Genomic DNA, 26,523 nt, shown 5'->3' on the forward strand with positions numbered 1-26,523 from the left:
AGGTTAGAGCAACACTGTAGTGACGAGGCAGCAACATCTACAGAGTCTAAAGAGAGTAAAGTTAGTTGGGATTCTTTACTAATATAAAGTGAGATTTCTACAGCCTTGTCTGGTCAAATCTTCACAAAGGCATTATCAATTCATTTCTGTGAATCTATCAATCCTTTGTCATTTTACATTCACTTACCACTTTGAAAAATGTCCCGTTTATTCCCCTGGAGGGTTCAGTATCAATATGTTGTCTTATTACTCAACAAACTCGCATATCATCTATGGCTCTGGGTCTGACAAAAAAAAAATACAGCTTTTACAAGAGAGCTGTACATGATCTTGGAAGTGATTACCGAGCTGTTTAACTAAGATAACACATTCTTATTTACAGCAATGGCCTGCGGGAGTGGTTGCAGGAGGAGTGAAGGTCACTCTCTCTCTCTCTCTCTTACACACACACACACACACACACACACACACACACACACACACACACACACACACACACACACACACTCACACTCACACTCACACACTCACACGCACACGCACACGCACACACACACTAAACTAAACTACAATCCGCTACTGTCACTGGAGCGAGCAGATAGAGATTCAGTGTCTTTGCTCAAAAGCACCTCGGCATTGGTTGTTAATGGTTTTGGGGGAAAGGTTTCTCACTTGCTTCCTCCACTCTGATTTTCCCATCCAGACCAGGAAATTGAAAATGGAAAGTGAGTGACCTCTTTCAGTTACAAGCCCAGTTCGTTAACCTTCAGGCTACCACCACACCACTGATGTTAACATAGGATCTGGTCATGATGATGATGATGATGATGATGATGATGATGAGGATGATGATGATGATGATGATGGGTAGTACCATCATATTTATCAGTTATCATCCTCCTGACAGATATTTACCAGGGTAGTTTCTCTGAGCACCGATGCTCTTTCTCAACACTCTGCTTCAGCTTCTTCCCCCCAGGCCATCAGAACATTGAACACTGATCTCTACACACACAAGTACACATGAACACAAACACACACACATGAACACACACACCACACATCTGCACTCTCACAAACACACACACACCACACATCTGCACTCTCACAAACACACACACATGAACACACCCCCCACACATCTGCACTCTCACAAACACACACACACATGAACACACACCCCACACATCTGCACTCTCACAAACACACACACATGAACACACACCCCACACATCTGCACTCTCACAAACACACACACATGAACACACCCCCCACACATCTGCACTCTCACAAACACACCACAGGTCACTTTAATCACATGAGAAGAGGTCACTTTAAAGGAAAGGAAAAAGGTCACTTTAAAGAAGAAAAAAACAAAACATAACTGGATGTTTTTGTATATTATAGTTAGGATAGCATAGTGACACAGGGCAGACCTGTATATTGTATAGAAAGTGTACATAGGACTCATTGCCTTTTGTATTTTATCTTTATTTTTATCATGTCTATTTTATTAGATTTTTATTCTATTTTATTCTTTTATTCTATTATTATTATTTATATTTTTTGCACAATCGAAGCGGGCATGGCCACCTTCATTTCACTATATGTCTTGTGTATGTATGCGATGAATAAACCTCTTGAATCTTGAATCACATTCACACCTAGGAGCCGCCCAGTACAACCACAGTCCGACACCTGGGAGCCGCCCGGTACAACCACAGTCCGACACCTGGGAGCCGCCCAGTACAACCACAGTCCGACACCTGGGAGCCGCCCAGTACAACCACAGTCCGACACCTGGGAGCCGCCCAGTACAACCACAGTCCGACACCTGGGAGCCGCCCAGTACAACCACAGTCCGACACCTGGGAGCCGCCCAGTACAACCACAGTCCGACACCTGGGAGCCGCCCAGTACAACCACAGTCCGACACCTGGGAGCCGCCCAGTACAACCACAGTCCGACACCTGGGAGCCGCCCAGTACAACCACAGTCCGACACCTGGGAGCCGCCCAGTACAACCACAGTCCGACACCTGGGAGCCGCCCAGTACAACCACACTCCACTGAGCAACTCCACTGGAGCAGTTGGTTAAAGCGTACTTTATACTCCAACGTCAAAGTGGCGCCGATGCTTCACCGAGGGAGAGACCTACATACAGCTGGACCAAGGCCACAGAGAGACCTACATGCAGCTGGACCAAGGCCAAGGAGAGAGACCTACATACAGCTGGACCAAGGCCAAGGAGAGAGACCTACATACAGCTGGACCAAGGCCAAGGAGAGAGACCTACATACAGCTGGACCAAGGCCAAGGAGAGAGACCTACATGCAGCTGGACCAAGGCCAAGGAGAGAGACCTACATACAGCTGGACCAAGGCCACAGAGAGACCTACATGCAGCTGGACCAAGGCCAAGGAGAGAGACCTACATACAGCTGGACCAAGGCCAAGGAGAGAGACCTACATACAGCTGGACCAAGGCCAAGGAGAGAGACCTACATACAGCTGGACCAAGGCCAAGGAGAGACCTACATGCAGCTGGACCAAGGCCACAGAGAGACCTACATGCAGCTGGACCAAGGCCAAGGAGAGAGACCTACATACAGCTGGACCAAGGCCACAGAGAGACCTACATGCAGCTGGACCAAGGCCAAGGAGAGAGACCTACATACAGCTGGACCAAGGCCAAGGAGAGAGACCTACATATAGCTGGACCAAGGCCAAGGAGAGAGACCTACATGCAGCTGGACCAAGGCCAAGGAGAGAGACCTACATGCAGCTGGACCAAGGCCACAGAGAGACCTACATACAGCTGGACCAAGGCCAAGGAGAGACCTACATACAGCTGGACCAAGGCCAAGGAGAGAGACCTACATGCAGCTGGACCAAGGCCACAGAGAGACCTACATACAGCTGGACCAAGGCCAAGGAGAGACCTACATACAGCTGGACCAAGGCCACAGAGAGAGACTTACATGCAGCTGGACCAAGGCCACAGAGAGACCTACATGCAGCTGGACCAAGGCCAAGGAGAGAGACCTACATGCAGCTGGACCAAGGCCAAGGAGAGAGACCTACATACAGCTGGACCAAGGCCAATGAGAGAGACCTACATGCAGCTGGACCAAGGCCAAGGAGAGACCTACATACAGCTGGACCAAGGCCAAGGAGAGACCTACATGCAGCTGGACCAAGGCCACAGAGAGACCTACATACAGCTGGACCAAGGCCACAGAGAGACCTACATGCAGCTGGACCAAGGCCACAGAGAGACCTACATACAGATGGACCAAGGCCAAGGAGAGAGACCTACATGCAGCTGGACCAAGGCCACAGAGAGACCTACATACAGCTGGACCAAGGCCAATGAGAGAGACCTACATACAGCTGGACCAAGGCCAAGGAGAGAGACCTACATGCAGCTGGACCAAGGCCAAGGAGAGACCTACATACAGCTGGACCAAGGCCAAGGAGAGACCTACATGCAGCTGGACCAAGGCCACAGAGAGACCTACATACAGCTGGACCAAGGCCAAGGAGAGACCTATATACAGCTGGACCAAGGCCAAGGAGAGACCTATATACAGCTGGACCAAGGCCAAGGAGAGAGACCTACATACAGCTGGACCAAGGCCAAAGAGAGAGACCTACATACAGCTGGACCAAGGCCACAGAGAGACCTACATACAGCTGGACCAAGGCCACAGAGAGACCTACATGCAGCTGGACCAAGGCCAAGGAGAGAGACCTACATACAGCTGGACCAAGGCCAAGGAGAGAGACCTACATACAGCTGGACCAAGGCCACAGAGAGACCTACATACAGCTGGACCAAGGCCAAGGAGAGAGACCTACATACAGCTGGACCAAGGCCAAGGAGAGAGACCTACATACAGCTGGACCAAGGCCACAGAGAGACCTACATACAGCTGGACCAAGGCCAAGGAGAGACCTACATACAGCTGGACCAAGGCCAAGGAGAGAGACCTACATGCAGCTGGACCAAGGCCACAGAGAGACCTACATACAGCTGGACCAAGGCCAAGGAGAGACCTACATGCAGCTGGACCAAGGCCACAGAGAGACCTACATGCAGCTGGACCAAGGCCAAGGAGAGAGACCTACATACAGCTGGACCAAGGCCAAGGAGAGAGACCTACATGCAGCTGGACCAAGGCCAAGGAGAGAGACCTACATGCAGCTGGACCAAGGTCACAGAGATACCTACATACAGCTGGACCAAGGCCAAGGAGAGAGACCTACATACAGCTGGACCAAGGCCAAGGAGAGAGACCTACATGCAGCTGGACCAAGGCCACAGAGAGACCTACATGCAGCTGGACCAAGGCCAAGGAGAGAGACCTACATACAGCTGGACCAAGGCCAAGGAGAGATACCTACATGCAGCTGGACCAAGTCCAAGGAGAGAGACCTACATACAGCTGGACCAAGGCCAAGGAGAGAGACCTACATGCAGCTGGACCAAGGCCAAGGAAAGAGACCTACATACAGCTGGACCAAGGCCAAGGAGAGACCTACATACAGCTGGACCAAGGCCAAGGAGAGAGACCTACATACAGCTGGACCAAGGCCAAGGAGAGACCTACATACAGCTGGACCAAGGCCAAGGAAAGAGACCTATCTTCTCAATCAAAGAGGCTGATCGAGTTAACAACGGCCCTGTCGTTCTAATTCAATCGCATGACCTGCAATGCAATTAGCGCTCAAGAGGACTCCATTACATGAGTCTATCTAATCATCCTTCATTCTAGGCATATTAAGAGCGCTCTCAGCTCCCATCATTCTGTCTTAATGGGAATCATAACAGACGCTCCACGGCTGTTGTACAGTTAGTAGGGATGACCCCTCAATGACCGACATCGGGTCCAGCCTCTTTTCTAGACACTCAAAGCGCTCCCCACAATGTAGGGTGGAAATGGCCTCATTCACCACCACTGGTAGCACCCAACCTTGGGCTACGCAGGCTCAATGGCTGCCATACACTGGCACCAGGCACACGTCACACTACACAATGGCTGAATGGCTCAGGAGACAGGGGGGAGGGAGGATTAGGTGGAGCAAAAGCCTAGACACACCTAAACAAAACGGGGTACAGTACACATCTTTTCTTTTTAAAGGAGAACGGGGCAGTCTAGGAAGCCCACTCTCCTTATTTTTTCTTCTGAGATGGAACACAGGAGAGAAGGTTCTGGTGGGATCTGATCCTAGACCAGCAGGGGGGGGGTACATGTGGTTCCAGAGGCGAGGGTCTTAACCACTACACCATCTCTGGGGTTTACTATTTCCAGATCTACGTGTGGAAAAGAAAAAAAAATCTTAACCCAGTTTAAAAATGAGCCACGTGCACTAACCCACCTCATCCATCAGGTGGCAGCGCTGGACCGGAAAAGAAAATCCAGACTCTGTCTCTAGTCAATCTCATCCAACACGAGGAAGCGGAACACGAGCCTACTCACGCTGGACAAGCATGTTCAAGGCGTCCATTCAGCGCGCTACATGACTTATCGAGTTATAGGTATGCTGTCATGTCATGGGGGGGTGGGGCTACTACACCAGCTTGATTTGATTTGAGGCCTGTTGATGGAGATAGGGACATGGCTTCCATTAGGGAAAAAGCATAGGGGGAAATTGAGAGAGGGATATAAGAGGAGACAGAGGGATGGATGGAGAGATATAGGGGGAGGGAGAGGAGACAGAGGGATGGATGGAGATGGATGGATAGAGGAAAGAGAAGACAGAGGGAGGGATGGATGGAGATAGAGGGAAGAGGAGACAGAGGGATGTATGGAGAGAGGAAAGAGGAGACAGATGGATGGATGAGAGAAAGAGAGGAAAGAGTTGACAGAGAGATGTATGGAGAGAGGGAGGATACAGAGGGATGGATGGAGAGAGAACAGGAGACAGATGGATGGATGAGAGAAAGAGAGAGGGGAGAGGAGACAGAGGGATGGATGAGAGAAAGAGAGGGAAGAGGAGACAGATTGGTGGATGAGAGAAAGAGAGGAAAGAGACAGAGGGATGTATGGAGAGAGAGTGAAGAGGAGACAGATGGATGTATGAGAGAAAGAGAGAGGAAAGAGACAGAGGGATGGATGGAGAGAGAGAGGGAATATGAGACAGATGGATGGATGAGAGAAAGAGAGAGGGAAGAGGAGACAGAGGGATGGATGAGAGAAAGAGAGAGGGAAGAGGAGACAGATTGGTGGATGAGAGAAAGAGAGGAAAGAGACAGATGGATGTATGGAGAGAGAGGGAAGAGGAGACAGATGGATGGATGGATGAGAGAGAGAGAGAGAGAGAGAGGGAGGAGAAGAGACAGAGGGATGGATGGACAATTGGACAGTAGCATGTCAACTAGGGACCTTACTGAGACCTGCAGTGTGTGTGTGTGTGTGTGTGTGTGTGTGTGTGTGTGTGTGTGTTACTGTGTTGACAGGGTAATACTGCAGTGAGCACTTTGCGTGATTACGGTTTGCGTGCATGCATGTGCAAAAACACACTTACCCGTGTGTGCGTACATGCATGTCACAAACATCCTCCTGTGATGAATGGCTCTGATCATGGGCTCTGACAGAACGGAATGATCTCACATGTGTGGTGTGCATTAACCGCCACATGTGCATATGTGTGTCTGTGTGCATGCATGTGTTTCTATGCGAGTGCACATGTGTATGTATGTATGTATGTATGTATGTATGTATGTATGTATGTATGTACAGTATGTATGTATGTATGTATGTATGTATGTATGTATGTATGTATGTATGTATGTATGTATGTATGTATGTATGTATGTATATGTGTATGTATGTATGTATGTATGTATGTATATGTGTATGTATGTATGTATGTATGTATGTATGTATGTATGTATGTATGTATGTATGTATGTATGTATGTATGTATGTATGTATGTATGTATGTATGTATGTATGTATGTATGTATGTATGTATATGTGTGGCCTTATTAGAATAGTGGCCCAGGAGATAACATCTAACAAGGCATTTGTAAAGCTTGACAATAGCGCTCTGTGTGTGTGTGTGTGTGTGTGTGTGTGTGTGTGTGTGTGTGTGTGTGTGTGTGTGTGTGTGTGTGTGTGTGTGTGTGTGTGTGTGTGTGTGTGTAAAAGGTATCCCCGCCTTTCACTTTGACAAGAGCCTTCATTTACGCTGTGATTGGCGTCTTCAAGGCCGAGTTGCAGCAGCTCCTAGCAACCATGGATTAAGACTGATTGGAGCTGACGGCATAGGAGATGGGGTTGGGGGACTGCAGGTGTGTCAGAGAGAGACAGAGAATTCTACCCAGAGATACATGTACTGTATTTTACTAAACATGTAAACACTAACGTGTGTGTGTGTGAGAGAGAGAGATAGAGATAATTCTACCAGGTGCATGTAGGTTTGTGTACAGTACACACAAAAATGCAGACACACACACACACACACACACACACACACACACACACACACACACACACACACACACACACACACACACACACACACACACACACACACACACACACACACACACACACACACACACACACACACACACACACAGCTGGATTAAAGAAATGGCCAAATAAAGCTGAATCGAGCCGCATGGGGCTTAATGCTCCCATATTAAATTCACCTCCCCTGACCTTCTGCGCTTTCATTAATCTCACTTTTGGCAGTTTACAGAGTTGTATGGAAGGACGTCGTACCAGTGCATTTTTCAAACCTCTAAACCCCCCCACCCTGTCACCTCCCATCCCATCCTTCCTTTCTTCAGCACGTCTACTCTGTCACGCTACCTTTCACCTCCTCTTAAGGCCTCTTTGATCTTTACTATCTCCTTTCTCCTGACCGTGTTTAGGTTCTGTACTCTGTGGACGTCACACAGAGAGCGACGACAGACAGACATTACGAGGAGTAGTGGTTAGTTTAGAGGCTATTTGATGAGCAGGCTTTGTGACCCGAAAGTCGCTGGTTCGATTCCCCTGGACGTTGCTGTACCCTTGAGCAAGGTGTGTGAACCTTCAAAGCGCTTCGGTGGGGCTGCTCTCTGGGGGTCTGCGGTGTGAAGCAGGGCTGCTCTCTGGGGGTCTGCGGTGTGAAGCAGGGCTGCTCTCTGGGGGTCTGCGGTGTGAAGCAGGGCTGCTCTCTGGGGGTCTGCGGTGTGAAGCAGGGCTGCTCTCTGGGGGTCTGCGGTGTGGACGTGAAGCAGGGCGTTGCTGGGAGCTCGTCTACTCATTCCACACATTCTGGTCCAGAAAACCCTGGACAATGAATACCATGTCTGTCCTCACTTTTCTGTACATACAGACCATGAAATAGCATCGTCACTTCGTCACCTGCACTTCTATATCCCTTTCACTGCCACACAACAAAGGGTTAACCCTTTCACAACCACACTACAGAAGGTTACTTGTCATGTGGCAGTGAAAGGGTTAACCTTCTGTATTGTCGCAGTGAAAGGGTTAACCATTTGGTAGTGTGGTAGGGAAAGGGATATACACATAGTTCTGCCAACAATATCCAGTATTCTGTGTAAATGTTCTTCCCCTGTGTGTACATGCTGAAGTGTAAATGTTTCCATTTCATTCTAACTGTGGATTGAGTGTATAGGCACCAATCCAGCAGGAGTCATACTGCTGGTGTGTGGAAATGTAATGCTATGGTGATGGTAAAAAGTGATTTACAAACAAACTCCATGCATTACAAATGAATTGCTACGGGGAGTCCCGTGGGACGTCGTCCGGGATGGCTGCATAGTTTAGAGCTCTGCAGTGCTGATCACAATAAACCCCTCTAACATTTTACTAACAGATTCATGAATAGTCATTTACAAGCCTAAAACTGTTAAGAACAAGGACGGCAATATGCCAGATCCGCCTGTGGTTAAAAAGAAGGACGGAAGGAAGAAGGGTTATATTGACGAGAGCCATGTGGATACTGCAGCCACAGAGCTAGCTACTGTAGCATCAAGATCATGCTGCAAGGGATCACTGCTGATAGAAGTGGTATGAAAACGAGCCTGGACTCCCTTCAAACTACGGTTCAACAACTCGTGGAAGAATTACAGAAGCTGAAACTCGTATATCCACACTGGAGGATGGATGTGAAACTAGGGAAGAAACGGTCAATCGTGTCGAGGAGACAGTGACTCGGCTACAGGAAAGGGTGATCTATCTGGAGGACGCGGGACGTCGTAATAATGTTCGTATTGTTGGTGTGGGGGAAAACGCAGAGAAAAGAGATATGAATGCTTTTGTGGGGACATTGCTTAGGGAAGGACTGGGCATGAAAATTGACGGTGGTTTTGAGACAGAGCGTGTGCACAGGTGTGGACCTAAACCCAATCCAGATGCTATGAGCCGGCACATCTAGGTAAAATGTCTTCGTCTCAGCGCGAGGGAAGCGGTGTTGTGCGCGGCACGAGATAAGAGAACTGTTCAGTGGAACGGACAGACCATGTTTTCCCCCTCCTCTCCCCTCACCTTGGCTCCTGTCTTGTCCTTGCTGCTGCTCCCTGTGGAGCTGAGCGAGCGCCTCCTCTGCTCCTGCTGCTCCTCCACCTCTGCCTTCAGGTGTTCGATGTGCACCAGGTAGGCCTGCTCCTGTGCCTCCCGCGTGCTCAGACGCAGCTCCACCGCCTTCTTCTCCTTCTCCAGGAGGTACAGCTGGGCCTTCAGCTCTGCCAACTCCTCCTGGGAGGAGGAACAGGGGGAGAGAGGAGAAGGGGAAGGAAAAGGAGAGAAGGGAGGGGTGGGTAGAGAGAGGAGAGAGAAGGGAGGGGTGGGTAGGGAGAGGAGAGAGAAGGGAGAGGTGGGTAGGGAGAGGAGAGAGAGAGGGGGGGATAGGAGGAGACAGCAGGAGAGAGGAGACAAGAAGATAGAGAGAGGAGATGGGAGGAGTGATGTGGATACGATACAATCTCTTTTTATTCATACAAAAAACAAGCATCATACAGATCATGTTGTTAGAAGTTGAGGTTGTATGAAAAGGAAAAACCCAGGATAAGCTGCAGTGGCTGCTTTTGAGAGGGGAACCCAGCAAAAACATAACAAATAAATACATCTATAACAACAAAACAAGACACGTTATATAGAACAAAACAATACATATTATTTTTTTTGATCCACTTTTTCTCCCATTTCTATTTTTCTCCCATCCCAATTTTCATATCGTCCAATTCAACCCTCCCCTGTCTTTCGAACGTTGTTTCTTGCCTCCCACAAGCCGGCTGCAATTTGGACTAAGTCATACATAGCACGAGTCCCCTCCGATACTCGAGGTAACAGCCGTCGCATCTTTTCACCTGCGCAGCTCGATCTTTCAGCGTCGGGGGTCTGGGCTTTGGAGGGGCCCCGCCCCCATCGCTTCTTGATTCTACTGCGCAGGCGCACCAACCGACCTGTAGGAGTCGCTGTCCACAACGCCCGATCCCCACCCTTCAGTTTCCCTCCCCGTAATACGGCCAATGTGTATTACTGTGGACGACCAGCTAAACTGAAAGCAATGTGGAGAGCGGGGCTCGAACAGGAGGCATCCTGTTCGAGCCTAGTCTCCAGCATTCGTTGCGAGCGCCTTGCCCACTGCGCCACGTAGCCGCCCTAAAACAATACATATTATATAGAACATAACACAGTACAGACATGGTACAATATCTAGTTGTCATGTATTGGCGGAGAGGAGTGTGATTCTCTGTAAACAATCATCGGTTATATGAAGACAAGAGTATCTTTAAAAAATATATTTTAAAGAGGGAGAGAGACTGAGACATTTTTATGCAGTCGTTGAGCTCGTTCCATATCTGCTTCTGCGGACCTTTGCACAGTACACTCAGACTGGTACATTTTAGCTTTCGTTTTTTCCCTTTGATTAGATGTTTCTTTCTGGTGTAAATTATGTGCATGCAGGGGACGGCAGATATTAGTTCTGCAAGCTTTAAGAGTCCAAGGTTGCTAAATAAAGGTCCAGTGGGGTCTCTGTAGTCAGACCATGATATGACGCGTACAACTTTGTTTTGTAATGACTGTAGTTTTTTTATGTAACTGGGAAAAGTGTTGGACCATATGATGTTGCAGTAGTTTAAGTGAGGTTCAAATAGAGATGTATATAAGGTGAGAAGGGCTGAATGTGCAAGACAGTGTCTTAACGTAAAGAACAAGCCAACATATTTAGATAGTGTTTTTATGAGACGATCAATATGGTACTTGAAATTCAAGAATTCGTCGATGTGAACACCCAGGAATTTTGTGGAGGCTACTCTATTGATTTCTTGCTAATTGATTGCAATGCGGATACACTTTGTGTTTGTTTTGTTTTTATTAGAGCAAAATACTATATAATTTGTAATTTTTATGTTGAGAGTGAGTTTATTACATCTGAACCAGGTGTCCACCTTCTCCAACTCCCTATTTACAGTTTCTTGTTTCTTTAAGTAGAAATCATTGTTATACAAGATTAAGAGAAGCGGCCCCAAAATTGAGCCCTGGGGGACCCCATAGTTAATAAATTTCTTTTGGGATTTATGACAATTTATACTTACATATTGTTGTCTTCCATATATGTAGCTTTTAAACCAACTAAGAGCTATGCCTCTGACACCATAATTATTTAATTTGGTTAAAATAATCTCAAAGTCAATGCAATCAAATGCCTTAGACAGGTTGAGGAAGATTCCAATGGAGATGTCACCTTTATCAATGGCATGATTGGCATCATTGATGTTTTGGCATCATTGAGGAGTCCAGAATATTTAATTGATCTATGTAACTACTCAGTCTGGTATAGACAATTTTCTCAAATAGATAGTGAGGGCAGTATGGATATTGGTCTATAGTTGTTCATGTCATTATTATCACCCACCTTAAAAACTGGACCAATTCTTGCGACCTTTGACTTTTTAGCTACAATTCACATTTATGACACAATGACACATTTATGCAATGAGCAAGTGGGGCAGCAATTTAATTTGTGGTTGCTTTCTAAATGTAGCTACAGATATCATCCACTCCAGCTGTGCATGAGGTTTTCACGTTTCTGATGTTTTTTTATAACTTCATTTCTATCAGTTGGCGACAAGAACAAATTATTTAGGGGAAGGGCGGCCGGGTAGCGCAGCAGACTAAGCGTCTGTCTACCACCACAGAGACAGTGGGATCGAATCCAACTGCCAGCGGTACCTCCGGCTTGGTCGGTCATCCATACTGACACAATTGGCAGTGTCAGTGGGTGGGAAAGCCGGTGGGGTGGGTCCTGGTCGTTGTAAACAGCGACTCCTACAGGTCGGTCAGGGCGCCTGCACAGTGAGGGAGGGTAGTGTGATCCTCCCACGCATTACACCTCCCCAGTGAGAGTCCTCGCTGTCAGGTGAAAAGAAGCGGCTGGCTGTCTCCACATGTGTCGGAGGAAGCATGTGATAGACTTCAGGGCTCCCTAGACCGGCAAGTGGGGGGCAAATGTGCGCAACGACCGGGAAGGGGAGGGGGGAATTGGCATAACGACTAAATTGGGATGGGAGAAAAATACAGAAAAAGAGAGGAGAAAAAGTAGATAAAAAGAATATTATTTAGGGGACTACCTTGCAGGCATCGCCTAAAGCAGGTGCCATGAGGTTGGGAAATATTGTTTGAGAAGTTCTCACCAATGGAGATAAAATGGGTATTCATGTTATCAGCAAGGTTAAACCAGGTCAGTGACATCTGCATCTTTGCAGGAACCACTGGGATTAAAGTCTGGGAGCACAGTTTTCTCTTTATTATTATTATTATTATTTTTTATTTTTTTTACTCCCGACCCTTTTTTGAGGGCACTCCATCCACCCCCCCCCCCTCTTCGGGGGACAACTTTATTATTTATTATACATTTTAACTATTTACAGTGCAAAATAAAAGAAAGTGTAGTAAAATAAGAAAAATAGTGACATTTCATTGCCCTCTCGGAGGGGGGGAACTCAAGACTAGACATTGACAAACAAATTACAACTAAGGACAATGAAGGACAACAACGAATACACATGACAAGGCAAAGGGGGGAGGGCAGAGAGGGGAGTAAGTAAAGTAGGGGGTGAGGAGGGGGATTGCGAGAAGGGTAGCACCTGCCAGGTTTTCTTGGAGTCACCTTGCGATGCATTTAGAAGTTCTGTGTAGTGAGTAGTGACCTCTCTTGGACTTATGTATCATGTGTGTGAGTTTATTCCTAACGTGTGTATTTTTCCTTATTTGCATCACTTGGGTTTTTAATATAGGCTTCTCTGGAATAGAGCACTGGATGGAATGTGTAAGCTCCTCAATCAAGGTGTTGTATGCAATATCAGGGTCCCTACAATCATAGACACTATCCCATGATTTGACTTGTAGATTTTCACAGTTTCAACAGGGTTCTATATTATTTAAAATTTTAACATTGTTTTAATCTTTTTTACATTGTGGATACAGAAGAGTATAGAGAGGAGGACAGAAAATGAACGGAGAGGAGAATAGGGGGGTAGAGGAAAGAGGAGAGACAAGGACAGCAGAGGAGAGAGAGAGGAGCGTTAATGAGTCTCACTTATCAATATATGTGAAAGTGTTGAAAGATGCTGAAACAGAGACCATGCTGACCAGACAGGTAATCGTTCTAAATGCATCCATGGCTGACGGTCTGAAAGGGTTTGGCGTTGGTGTCTGGGGTTTGGTTTTCAACATGTTGAAATTGGCGTCAACAATGGTCAGTTAGCTCTGGCTGGGACTCCCATTATCAATACATCCATACCTACTCTGTTTCCTCTCAGTATGTATGTTTATGTTTATGTTTATTTAGGATACCCATTAGCTTTTGCACTTGACAAAAGCTATTCTTCCACCAAAACAGCCACTGACAATAGAAAACTACAGCTTTCACCAAACCTAAATGAAAGCGGCAATAATCGTTTTCTAACCACTAGACTAGAGGGAAGCAAGAGCCTTTGTCAACACAGATTTCTCCCAAAACGAAAGCCAAATTTTCTTTCGCCAAAGTAATCATTCGTAGTACACCATGTAGATAATATAACACTGCCTTGATGGCACAATCTTGTTGTAACTTGCATGGATTACTAGATTTCAACTACAATTCATACAACTTTCTCGCATTTCCTGGTTGTTAAACAAGGTAGGTAAATAATTCACCTATAAACATAATACTGTTCTGACAGCATAATATTGATGTAATTAAGAGTTTTGTTGAAAAAAAACAGAACACTTTAAATGCATAGCTTTATAAAATAGGCAGGGCTAAAGCTCAGACAGTTTTGTCAACAAAGAAAATAAATGATGGAATAACAACAGACTGGCCACTGGTGGTGAGAGAGACACCATGACTCATAGGCCGTACGGTGAAGGCTGAGAAGTGGCTAGAATACTATTCTCGTTCCCACCTCGGCGGACTACACAATTATCACTCTGGGCTAAAGATCTATTGGTGTCGATTTAGCAATAAAAAGTTCTCCATTTACAATCCTGCCCGTTTTGCGCAATCATAATTTTAAAGTCGGGACTAGATCTTTCCTCGCGAACAGATACTTGGTCAACCAAGTATCTGTTGACCAATAACTCGACCAATAACAGCTCTCTTTGTTGCGAGGATACGGCCGTCGGGCGACAAAAAATTACATCCACAGAGTATTGTTATGGACGAAAATGGTCAAAAAATACCTTCTAAAGTTCGCAAAAAGGTTTCTAAACAATGTTATATGCATCTCACGTCCGTTCAGAAAGAACGTGTACAAGATTTTACACAGACACGGTGGGATAGATATAGAAACTGAGTCGAACGGTGGCTTAACCTACCAGGCCAGAATCATACCATTGCGGAGACATACAAACATTGTTTAGAGATCGATTTGTGTCATAAATGTCATGATATATATCTGTATATCTGTATGTCGTGTATGTCATAAATGTCATGATGAATTGAAAATGGGGGACCCTGATGTACTGTAAAGAAGACGAAAGTCTTTCTCTGGTCTGCATCCCCTTAACAATTGTGTGTATTATTGAGCCGTACTGTATTGTACCCATTCTGCAATCTGTTAATAAAGTTTTCAATCAATAAATCAATCAATATGTGGATACACTATTTGATGCTGTGCTGAGAGACAGTTTAGCTGTGTTTTTGTTTACATAACTAGCATTCTAGTTTTCTTCAGATAAGATAAGTGGCAGTTTTTTATGTCTGTCTTTGTTTCATCACAATTCAAGCAAGCCTAGTAATAGACACAACATTTCTGACACTGGGAATACATTCACTGAGGTCCATAGATGTCCCTAGATACCAAGAACATACAAATGGACCTTGTAGAAGTGGAGCAATCTTCCATTTACTTAGGTATGTTTAAAAGAGGTTAAAAGAAAAACAAGCTTTGAAAATGCTTCCTGTAACAAAGTGTTGGTGTACTGCGATAGAAAAACGTGGCGAGGGTGGGTAGATAGAAATAGATACAGTAGATGGAATGGAGGGTGGGAGTGGCGGAGGGAGAGATGAGAGATGGACGGACGGAGAGAGCGGATCGGGGTGGGAGAGGTGGTTCTGGAGAGAGAGAGAGAGAGAGGAAATGAATGTCAAGGAAGGGTGAGGGATGTTATGGATGTAGACAGAATATAGGACAAGAGGGAGAGATGGAGGGATATTAGGAGTGAAGGAGAGAGAGAGGTAATGAAAGGACCATCCTTCTAACAGGGTTGAAGCGAGGACGAGCTAAACTGCTGACCCTGCGTGTATGGATTGTCAATATGTTTCAAGTCAAGCATGTTTGCAAACACAAATGGGGAACTGCAGAATGACAGACCTGTCATCCCTCTAATAGGAAAGACTGACTCTTCCGTTTGATAGTGGTGAATAATGGATTGATGAAGTCATATTCATTTAACGTTATGTCAAGATTCTACTGGATCATTTGTATAACCTTGTATAGCCTTTATGAAGTCAGTCCAGTTCAGGCAGTTTCAGCCTCCCCTGGTGAGTCTTCATTAGACTGGTTTGATCGACAGGCTGCCACCCAGCTCTCTGTCAAGTAGCCACCGTTTTACGTCAACGTGGGTTTGAGCCCGACTCGTTACCAGTTCCTTTGTGAGTTTTATTTGAAGGGTAACAATGGTAGGTTCATCTTACCATGTAATCCATGAAACGTTCATTGCAACATTGCAGCTAGTTATCAAGCAAACTAGTGTTACTGGCAGAGTGTCTCTGACTAGGTAAGAGAAGCAGCGACTGAGGCCATAGAGAACAGCTGAGAGGCTAGTAGTTAACACTGGGCTTGTAGAGAACAGCTGAGAGGCTAGTAGTTAACACTGGGCTTATAGAGAACAGCTGAGAGGCTAGTAGTTAACACTAGGCTTGTAAAGAACAGCTGAGAGGCTAGTAGTTAACACTGGGCTTGTAAAGAACAGCTGAGAGGCTAGTAGTTAACACTGGGCTTGTAGAGAACAGCTGAGAGGCTAGTAATTAACACTATGCTTGTAGAGAACAGCTGAGAGGCTAGTAGTTAACACTAGGCTTGTAAAGAACAGCTGAGAGGCTAGTAGTTAACACTGGGCTTGTAGAGAACAGTTGAGAGGCTAGTAGTTAACACTGGGCTTGTAGAGAACAGCTGAGAGGCTAGTAGTTAACACTATGCTTGTAGAGAACAGTTGAGAGGCTAGTAGTTAACACTAGGCTTGTAAAGAACAGCTGAGAGGCTAGTAGTTAACACTAGGCTTGTAGAGAACAGTTGAGAGGCTAGTAGTTAACAATGGGCTTGTAGAGAACAGCTGAGAGGCTAGTAGTTAACACTAGGCTTGTAGAGAACAGCTGAGAGGCTAGTAGTTAACACTAGGCTTGTAGAGAACAGCTGAGAGGCTAGTAGTTAACACTGGGCTTGTAGAGAACAGCTGAGAGGCTAGTAGTTAACACTGGGCTTGTAGAGAACAGCTGAGAGGCTAGTAGTTAACACTGGGCTTGTAGAGAACAGCTGAGAGGCTAGTAGTTAACACTGGGCTTGTAGAGAACAGTTGAGAGGCTAGTAGTTAACACTGGGCTTGTAGAGAACAGCTGAGAGGCTAGTAGTTAACACTGGGCTTGTAGAGAACAGTTGAGAGGCTAGTAGTTAACACTGGGCTTGTAGAGAACAGCTGAGAGGCTAGTAGTTAACACTGGGCTTGTAGAGAACAGTTGAGAGGCTAGTAGTTAACACTGGGCTTGTAGAGAACAGCTGAGAGGCTAGTAGTTAACACTGGGCTTGTAGAGAACAGTTGAGAGGCTAGTAGTTAACACTGGGCTTGTAGAGAACAGTTGAGAGGCTAGTAGTTAACACTGGGCTTGTAGAGAACAGTAGTTAACACTGGGCTTGTAGAGAACAGTAGTTAACACTGGGCTTGTAGAGAACAGTAGTTAACACTGGGCTTGTAGAGAACAGTTGAGAGTCTAGTAGTTAACACTGGGCTTGTAGAGAACAGTTGAGAGGCTAGTAGTTAACACTGGGCTTGTAGAGAACAGCTGAGAGGCTAGTAGTTAACACTGGGCTTGTAGAGAACAGCTGAGAGGCTAGTAGTTAACACTGGGCTTGTAGAGAACAGCTGAGAGGCTAGTAGTTAACACTGGGCTTGTAGAGAACAGTTGAGAGGCTAGTAGTTAACACTGGGCTTGTAGAGAACAGCTGAGAGGCTAGTAGTTAACACTGGGCTTGTAGAGAACAGTTGAGAGGCTAGTAGTTAACACTGGGCTTGTAGAGAACAGTAGTTAACACTGGGCTTGTAGAGAACAGTAGTTAACACTGGGCTTGTAGAGAACAGTAGTTAACACTGGGCTTGTAGAGAACAGTTGAGAGGCTAGTAGTTAACACTGGGCTTGTAGAGAACAGTAGTTAACACTGGGCTTGTAGAGAACAGTAGTTAACACTGGGCTTGTAGAGAACAGTAGTTAACACTGGGCTTGTAGAGAACAGTTGAGAGGCTAGTAGTTAACACTGGGCTTGTAGAGAACAGCTGAGAGGCTAGTAGTTAACACTGGGCTTGTAGAGAACAGTTGAGAGGCTAGTAGTTAACACTGGGCTTGTAGAGAACAGTTGAGAGGCTAGTAGTTAACACTGGGCTTGTAGAGAACAGTAGTTAACACTGGGCTTGTAGAGAACAGTAGTTAACACTGGGCTTGTAGAGAACAGTAGTTAACACTGGGCTTGTAGAGAACAGTTGAGAGTCTAGTAGTTAACACTGGGCTTGTAGAGAACAGTTGAGAGGCTAGTAGTTAACACTGGGCTTGTAGAGAACAGCTGAGAGGCTAGTAGTTAACACTGGGCTTGTAGAGAACAGCTGAGAGGCTAGTAGTTAACACTGGGCTTGTAGAGAACAGTTGAGAGGCTAGTAGTTAACACTGGGCTTGTAGAGAACAGTTGAGAGGCTAGTAGTTAACACTGGGCTTGTAGAGAACAGCTGAGAGGCTAGTAGTTAACACTGGGCTTGTAGAGAACAGTTGAGAGGCTAGTAGTTAACACTGGGCTTGTAGAGAACAGTTGAGAGGCTAGTAGTTAACACTGGGCTTGTAGAGAACAGTAGTTAACACTGGGCTTGTAGAGAACAGTAGTTAACACTGGGCTTGTAGAGAACAGTAGTTAACACTGGGCTTGTAGAGAACAGTTGAGAGTCTAGTAGTTAACACTGGGCTTGTAGAGAACAGTTGAGAGGCTAGTAGTTAACACTGGGCTTGTAGAGAACAGCTGAGAGGCTAGTAGTTAACACTGGGCTTGTAGAGAACAGCTGAGAGGCTAGTAGTTAACACTGGGCTTGTAGAGAACAGTTGAGAGGCTAGTAGTTAACACTGGGCTTGTAGAGAACAGCTGAGAGGCTAGTAGTTAACACTGGGCTTGTAGAGAACAGTTGAGAGGCTAGTAGTTAACACTGGGCTTGAAGAGAACAGCTGAGAGGCTAGTAGTTAACACTGGGCTTGAAGAGAACAGCTGAGAGGCTAGTAGTTAACACTGGGCTTGTAGAGAACAGCTGAGAGGCTAGTAGTTAACACTGGGCTTGTAGAGAACAGCTGAGAGGCTAGTAGTTAACACTGGGCTTGTAGAGAACAGTTGAGAGGCTAGTAGTTAACACTGGGCTTGTAGAGAACAGCTGAGAGGCTAGTAGTTAACACTGGGCTTGTAGAGAACAGTTGAGAGGCTAGTAGTTAACACTGGGCTTGTAGAGAACAGTTGAGAGGCTAGTAGTTAACACTGGGCTTGTAGAGAACAGTTGAGAGGCTAGTAGTTAACACTGGGCTTGTAGAGAACAGTTGAGAGGCTAGTAATTAACACTGGGCTTGTAGAGAACAGTTGAGAGGCTAGTAGTTAACACTGGGTTTGTAGAGAACAGTTGAGAGGCTAGTAATTAACACTGGGCTTGTAGAGAACAGTTGAGAGGCTAGTAGTTAACACTGGGCTTGTAGAGAACAGTTGAGAGGCTAGTAGTTAACACTGGGCTTGTAGAGAACAGCTGAGAGGCTAGTAGTTAACACTGGGCTTGTAGAGAACAGCTGAGAGGCTAGTAGTTAACACTGGGCTTGTAGAGAACAGCTGAGAGGCTAGTAGTTAACACTGGGCTTGTAGAGAACAGCTGAGAGGCTAGTAGTTAACACTGGGCTTGTAGAGAACAGCTGAGAGGCTAGTAGTTAACACTGGGCTTGTAGAGAACAGTTGAGAGGCTAGTAATTAACACTGGGCTTGTAGAGAACAGCTGAGAGGCTAGTAGTTAACACTGGGCTTGTAGAGAACAGCTGAGAGGCTAGTAGTTAACACTGGGCTTGTAGAGAACAGCTGAGAGGCTAGTAGTTAACACTAGGCTTGTAGAGAACAGTAGTTAACACTGGGCTTGTAGAGAACAGCTGAGAGGCTAGTAGTTAACACTGGGCTTGTAGAGAACAGCTGAGAGGCTAGTAGTTAACACTAGGCTTGTAGAGAACAGCTGAGAGGCTAGTAGTTAACACTAGGCTTGTAGAGAACAGCTGAGAGGCTAGTAGTTAACACTGGGCTTGTAGAGAACAGCTGAGAGGCTAGTAGTTAACACTGGGCTTGTAGAGAACAGCTGAGGGGCTAGTAGTTAACACTAGGCTTGTAGAGAACAGCTGAGAGGCTAGTAGTTAACACTGGGCTTGTAGAGAACAGTTGAGAGGCTAGTAGTTAACACTGGGCTTGTAGAGAACAGTAGTTAACACTGGGCTTGTAGAGAACAGTTGAGAGGCTAGTAGTTAACACTGGGCTTGTAGAGAACAGTTGAGAGGCTAGTAGTTAACACTGGGCTTGTAGAGAACAGTAGTTAACACTGGGCTTGTAGAGAACAGTTGAGAGGCTAGTAGTTAACACTGGGCTTGTAGAGAACAGTAGTTAACACTGGGCTTGTAGAGAACAGTTGAGAGGCTAGTAGTTAACACTGGGCTTGTAGAGAACAGTTGAGAGGCTAGTAGTTAACACTGGGCTTGTAGAGAACAGTAGTTAACACTGGGCTTGTAGAGAACAGTTGAGAGGCTAGTAGTTAACACTGGGCTTGTAGAGAACAGTAGTTAACACTGGGCTTGTAGAGAACAGTTGAGAAGCTAGTAGTTAACACTGGGCTTGTAGAGAACAGTAGTTAACACTGGGCTTGTAGAGAACAGCTGAGAGGCTAGTAGTTAACACTGGGCTTGTAGAGAACAGTAGTTAACACTGGGCTTGTAGAGAACAGTTGAGAGGCTAGTAGTTAACACTGGGCTTGTAGAGAACAGCTGAGAGGCTAGTAGTTAACACTGGGCTTGTAGAGAACAGTAGTTAACACTGGGCTTGTAGAGAACAGCTGAGAGGCTAGTAGTTAACACTGGGCTTGTAGAGAACAGTTGAGAGGCTAGTAGTTAACACTGGGCTTGTAGAGAACAGTAGTTAACACTGGGCTTGTAGAGAACAGTTGAGAGGCTAGTAGTTAACACTGGGCTTGTAGAGAACAGTAGTTAACACTGGGCTTGTAGAGAACAGTTGAGAGGCTAGTAGTTAACACTGGGCTTGTAGAGAACAGTTGAGAGGCTAGTAGTTAACACTGGGCTTGTAGAGAACAGTAGTTAACACTGGGCTTGTAGAGAACAGTTGAGAGGCTAGTAGTTAACACTGGGCTTGTAGAGAACAGTAGTTAACACTGGGCTTGTAGAGAACAGTTGAGAGGCTAGTAGTTAACACTGGGCTTGTAGAGAACAGTAGTTAACACTGGGCTTGTAGAGAACAGCTGAGAGGCTAGTAGTTAACACTGGGCTTGTAGAGAACAGTAGTTAACACTGGGCTTGTAGAGAACAGTTGAGAGGCTAGTAGTTAACACTGGGCTTGTAGAGAACAGCTGAGAGGCTAGTAGTTAACACTGGGCTTGTAGAGAACAGTAGTTAACACTGGGCTTGTAGAGAACAGCTGAGAGGCTAGTAGTTAACACTGGGCTTGTAGAGAACAGTAGTTAACACTGGGCTTGTAGAGAACAGTAGTTAACACTGGGCTTGTAGAGAACAGTAGTTAACACTGGGCTTGTAGAGAACAGTAGTTAACACTGGGCTTGTAGAGAACAGTAGTTAACACTGGGCTTGTAGAGAACAGTAGTTAACACTGGGCTTGTAGAGAACAGTAGTTAACACTGGGCTTGTAGAGAACAGCTGGATACAAAAGCTGCAAGCAGCGATTGAAGGTCCAAAGAGGCAGCAACAGAAACATCGTCTACAAATCACTGACATACTATATAGCAGAGTTTCCCAAACTTAAGAGTCAAGAGTCAAGAGTTTTAATTGTCACGGCATACAGGTATACAATGAAATGCGGGTGGGTCGCGGACTCATTTCTATTGGGTCTCTAATTGGCAGAATGCATACGAATTCTATGATATGTATGTGAATTAATGTTCCTAATTCAAATCGAAGAAGAGCGTTCTGTTCAGCTCAGATGCTGTGTGCAGGGCTGTTACCCTCCTCTCTCTCCGTACATTATGAATTGAAAATGGGGGACCCTGATGTACTGAGCTGTACTGTATTGTACCCATTCTGCAATCTGTATAATAAAATGTTCAATCAATCAATCTCTTCTCACAGTCCTAGTCAGCTGAAGATGTGTTGCCACTCTCTGGCCTAGGCTGGGCTGAGTAGAGGCAGAGGTGGTGGGCTGAGCAGTAAACTGTGACGTGACAAATATGTGATTCCCTCACTTGATTGTGGCGTGCATGATGTCGAAACGAAAATACAAGCAAGGGTTTATAATAGTTGGCTTCGCCAAAGCCATTGGAAATGCATAGGAGAGGCCTCGGTGTGTTTGATGTGGGGAGGTGCTCAGTGACAGGAGCTTTCAAATCAACAAATTGGACAAAGCGTTCTAAGCATCAGTGCAAGTCAAAATAATTTTTCCAGTGCAAAGAAGTGGCTTTCATGAGCCAGTGTTTTGACAGTGGAAAAGTAAGCCAGTCATGTGTCTGTTTGTGTGGCATTTGAATTGCTTGTTTCGTGTGTCTGTTAGTTGCACTGGTTACGTAGTTGGTGACAAGTATGTTGCTAGCTAATGTTACTCGTCAGTATTAGCCGCGACTTCGTCCCTGACCCGCGGGCTTGTCCCGCAAAGTGCATTTATTCAACATTGTTTTGACAGTGGAAGAGTAATGTGTGTGTTACATTTTTGTATTAGTTAAGTGTATGTGTCCATTCTGTACAAATATCATACATTGTGTGTGTGTGTTTGTGTGTGTGTATATGTGTGACTAATGTGGTGACGACAAATGAGAGTGGTGATTAGGGTTTGTGTTAGTTTGTTGTGTTCTTTATCAGTAGTAGATGTTATGGTATGATGTATGTTTGTAAGTTTGAGTCCTGGGGAGACACATTTCTCGAGCTGAAAACGAACCCTGTTAGTTCTACAAGTTCTATGATGACAAAGTTTAAACCCTTGAGCTCTGGCCACGTTTCTACAAGGCAACACATTTAGTCTATTCATCAGTGCCCGGCGGTCCTGCCATTAATCTGAACCTGGTGTTGACGGGCCAAAAACGTAATAACAAAAGAGTTCTGGCAGGACACTCTCTCAGACAATGCAGCACCTCAATGCAGACTAGAGGCTCTTTCATGTGTCTCTAATGGGGATCCTTTAACACTTTGGTTGCCTAAGGTTAAATTAATGATATACCATAGATTGCCAGCGCTATTTGTCTATGGAGAAAGTCCCCTTCTTTGCAGGGCTATAACTTTTTAAATTCTATTGCTACATTGCCATTATTAGGGCCCATTCAAAGTCCTATATGTATTGTTCATTGTGTAGCAACGTTAAACTTTTTCATTCACATATTCATAGTAAAGTATGGTCTAATGTATAAGTATGTTTTCATCTCTTTCTGCAGCTTTCTCCAGAACGTGATATATAGCCCCAAATGCATTATATTGATGATGAAATACAGTTTGATGGCAATCAGCGCGATATAAAAAATTCCAACTAGACGTACTTCTAGAAGTTACTACACGTCATCTGATGTTGACCGGATGGGCGAGGGGGCGTTTATAATTCCGTGGGCAGCGTTATACCAATCATCTAATGTGGGTCAAATGTTGATAATATCAGTTATTATCGAAGACGGTAACGTTACACGCTGAAACTCACCCCAGTCTCCGCGCGCCGTTGGGCGATCATCGTCGAGTAGAAATTTTATCATTATGGGATATATTATTACCCGGTCCATCTCCAGCTTGTATAATGGTATATACGTCCAAATCATGTTGTTTATCGAGTTATTGGCAATCGATCGCTATGTAGTGTGACGAGCTAGAGTCACGGGACATGTACCGAGTGGCCGGAAGCAATACGGACGTCTAGCAAAACCTCTACTGCGCTTCCTGTTAAGCGGTTGCGCCGATCGGCCACCAGATGGCGCTCCTGAACCGCCAGAGAGCTCAGTGGGTCCTGCTGGTGGATCTCAGGCCAGCGGAGGGACATTATGAATCCGATCGCAGATTTTTGAAATATTGATATAAGGACGCTGTACAGCGTCCCCCGGCAACTTTAGCATGGCCAGCAAAGACGTGAGGGACACGTCTCGGCACCCAAAGTGTTAATAAACATAAACATATTGCGGTGGATGGGCCATTTGTGTGACATACCCCCCTCCGCCCAATCCCTCGTCTTCTGCTGCGATTGATTGGCCACTGCAGCGCAGGGAGAGCTTGCGTTATGGCAAGAGTTGACTATAGTTTTTTTTCTTTTTTCTGTTGTTACTATATATTTCTATCTACCCTTTCTTTTATATAGCTTCTCTCTCCTTGTACAGTGTCCTTAGCCCTCATTTATCAACAATGCGTAGAAAGTGTTCTATTTTCGTTCTTAAGCACAGAATTTAGAATGTGTGTACGCACAGAAAAATCTGGATTTATCAAACGTGCGTACACAGGTTCTACGCTCACTCCGTGTTGATAAATACCATTTGTTCTACGCTCCGCGCTCATGCACGATTTTAAGTATTTGCATATAGAACCGCCTGTAATTAACCATATACGGTCATGAAACACCCCCATGAAATGTGGAAAAGTGGACTAAGCCGAGCGAAGCGTGTTATGGGAGAAATACACGACAGGCTGACAGAGACGTGTACATGTACGGTGATGTCGGATATGATATCTATTAACTTAAAGACCATTGCTGACTGGGCAGCGCAAACACTAATAAAGACCGTGCTGGAATATGACTGCCTTTTCCCGTTTCGTTCGATTAATACCCAGGGATTAAAGTTCTCCTCAATTTTATTCCAAATCGCGATGGATTTTCCGTAAATGTTCTACCTGCATATGATTTGTAGAGGCATACAATCTATTTTGATGTCGGTATTAGGTAGCCTATATAAACAATAATACGAGAGCATATACAAGAATAATGAATCTCACTGCCATGTATGATGTAGCCTACGCCATGTGCAGCCTGCCTATATGTGATCAATACAAACTTGAATTCCATCATCATATTTATGTTGTGTCTGTCCACTATGTTTGTTACTTTGTTATTCCCCCCCCCCTATCTATGTAAAGCGACCGTGGGTCTCTTGAATGGCGCTATATAAAATGAAGCTATTATTATTATTATTATTATTATTATTATTATTATTATTATTATTATTATTATTATTATTATTATTATTATTATTATTATTATTATTATTATTATTATTATTATTATTATTATTATTATTATTATTATTATTATTATTATCACGTCTGTGCGGGAGCTCACAAATAGACTGTTAGTCTCAGTGAAGTTTCAACAGAGGTAATCTATTCTAACCAACAAATTGAAGTAGAAAGCATTTCGTTGTGACCAATCTTATTTGGAAACATGACACACAAAATAATAGTATTTCACTTTTAATTTGAAAAAATATTTAATCGCGTTTGGAGGTGGGTGTTCTGCGTCTGCACCCCCCCCCCCCCCCCCCCCCCCGTACCAAACAAGCAGGCCAACCTCTTGTTCGCGCGTGAGCCCGTTATAATTACACTACTGTCGCTATTTTACAATGAACTATAATGAATTACGGGTCATACAGAACACGCGCCAGTGTTGGAAGTAATGCACGGAAGCTTATTTCAGCATTGCAATAATAATATTCTACCGCCGGGCACCAGGTACGCATGGTCAGAGCTGTGCGTAAATATACGTACAAAGTCAAGCACACGTTCAAATTGATAAGTCACACACTTTGCTTAGAAATGATCGTACGCACGGGTTACGCACATATCTGTGCGTACGCACCATTGATAAATGAGGGCCCTTGAGTCTGAGAAAGGCGCTTCTCTCTTCAAATTAAATCTATTATTATTATTATTATTAGAGTTCAACCCTCTTGCGGAACGCTGCTCCATTTCCTAGAGCCACCCCATGCGGTAACAACACAGATACAGAAGAAAACTCAATACAACAATAGTCAATATCTAATCTAACGGTTTTGGATACATTTAGCAAAATAGATGAATGTTCTAAGGTTATCTACACATCGTTCGACATTTTAAAAGCCAATTGTTCACTTTACAGCCACTTTAATAGAGAGTACAAGCTGTCTAGTCAATCTTCTGTTTGAACCCCACTCTGCTCAGTGGCTGTCAAGTATCTTAAAATGTGCATCTTAGCATAAAACCAAGCTGACAAGAGGGCCTTTCCCATTTTTTCCAGTGTTGCAGCCTTATCCTGAAGGCAGACTGCAAGAGTCAGGCCCTACTACCACTACCCACTACCAAGTGAAGACAGGTGCCCCTCATGGCGACAAGTGACTCAGGGCGTAGATCGGTCGTCCGGTTAGATTCCGGCTCCACCCGGCAGAGTGTCGAGGTGTCCTTGAGCAGGACGCGTGAATTTTAAAGGCAACCAACTTGCGTCTAGCCACGCCACGCCCCCGCGGCCTCTGCCGTGGCAGCATTATGCAGCGGTAATTCCCCCTCTTTTAACATCGACGACTAGCTCAACTGGTTCGCCGCCTTGCTATGGATCCTGCGTTGGTGACAAGTTTGATTCCCTTAAATC

At 45.2% G+C, this 26,523-nt stretch overlaps 1 protein-coding gene across 1 annotated transcript in view; it reads right to left on the reverse strand.

Moving 5' to 3' along the window:
- mcc (MCC regulator of WNT signaling pathway) overlaps nt 1-26,523 on the reverse strand; it is a 311,681-nt gene that overhangs the window by 8,899 nt on the left and 276,259 nt on the right. Inside the window, 1 exon segment of the mRNA XM_084325292.1 lies at nt 9,512-9,721. Coding sequence (XP_084181418.1) covers nt 9,512-9,721 — 210 coding nt within the window.

Source organism: Notolepis coatsorum, assembly GCF_963971535.1.
Source record: "Notolepis coatsorum genome assembly, chromosome: 11".
In the NCBI taxonomy this organism is placed as follows: Eukaryota; Metazoa; Chordata; class Actinopteri; order Aulopiformes; family Paralepididae; genus Notolepis; species Notolepis coatsorum.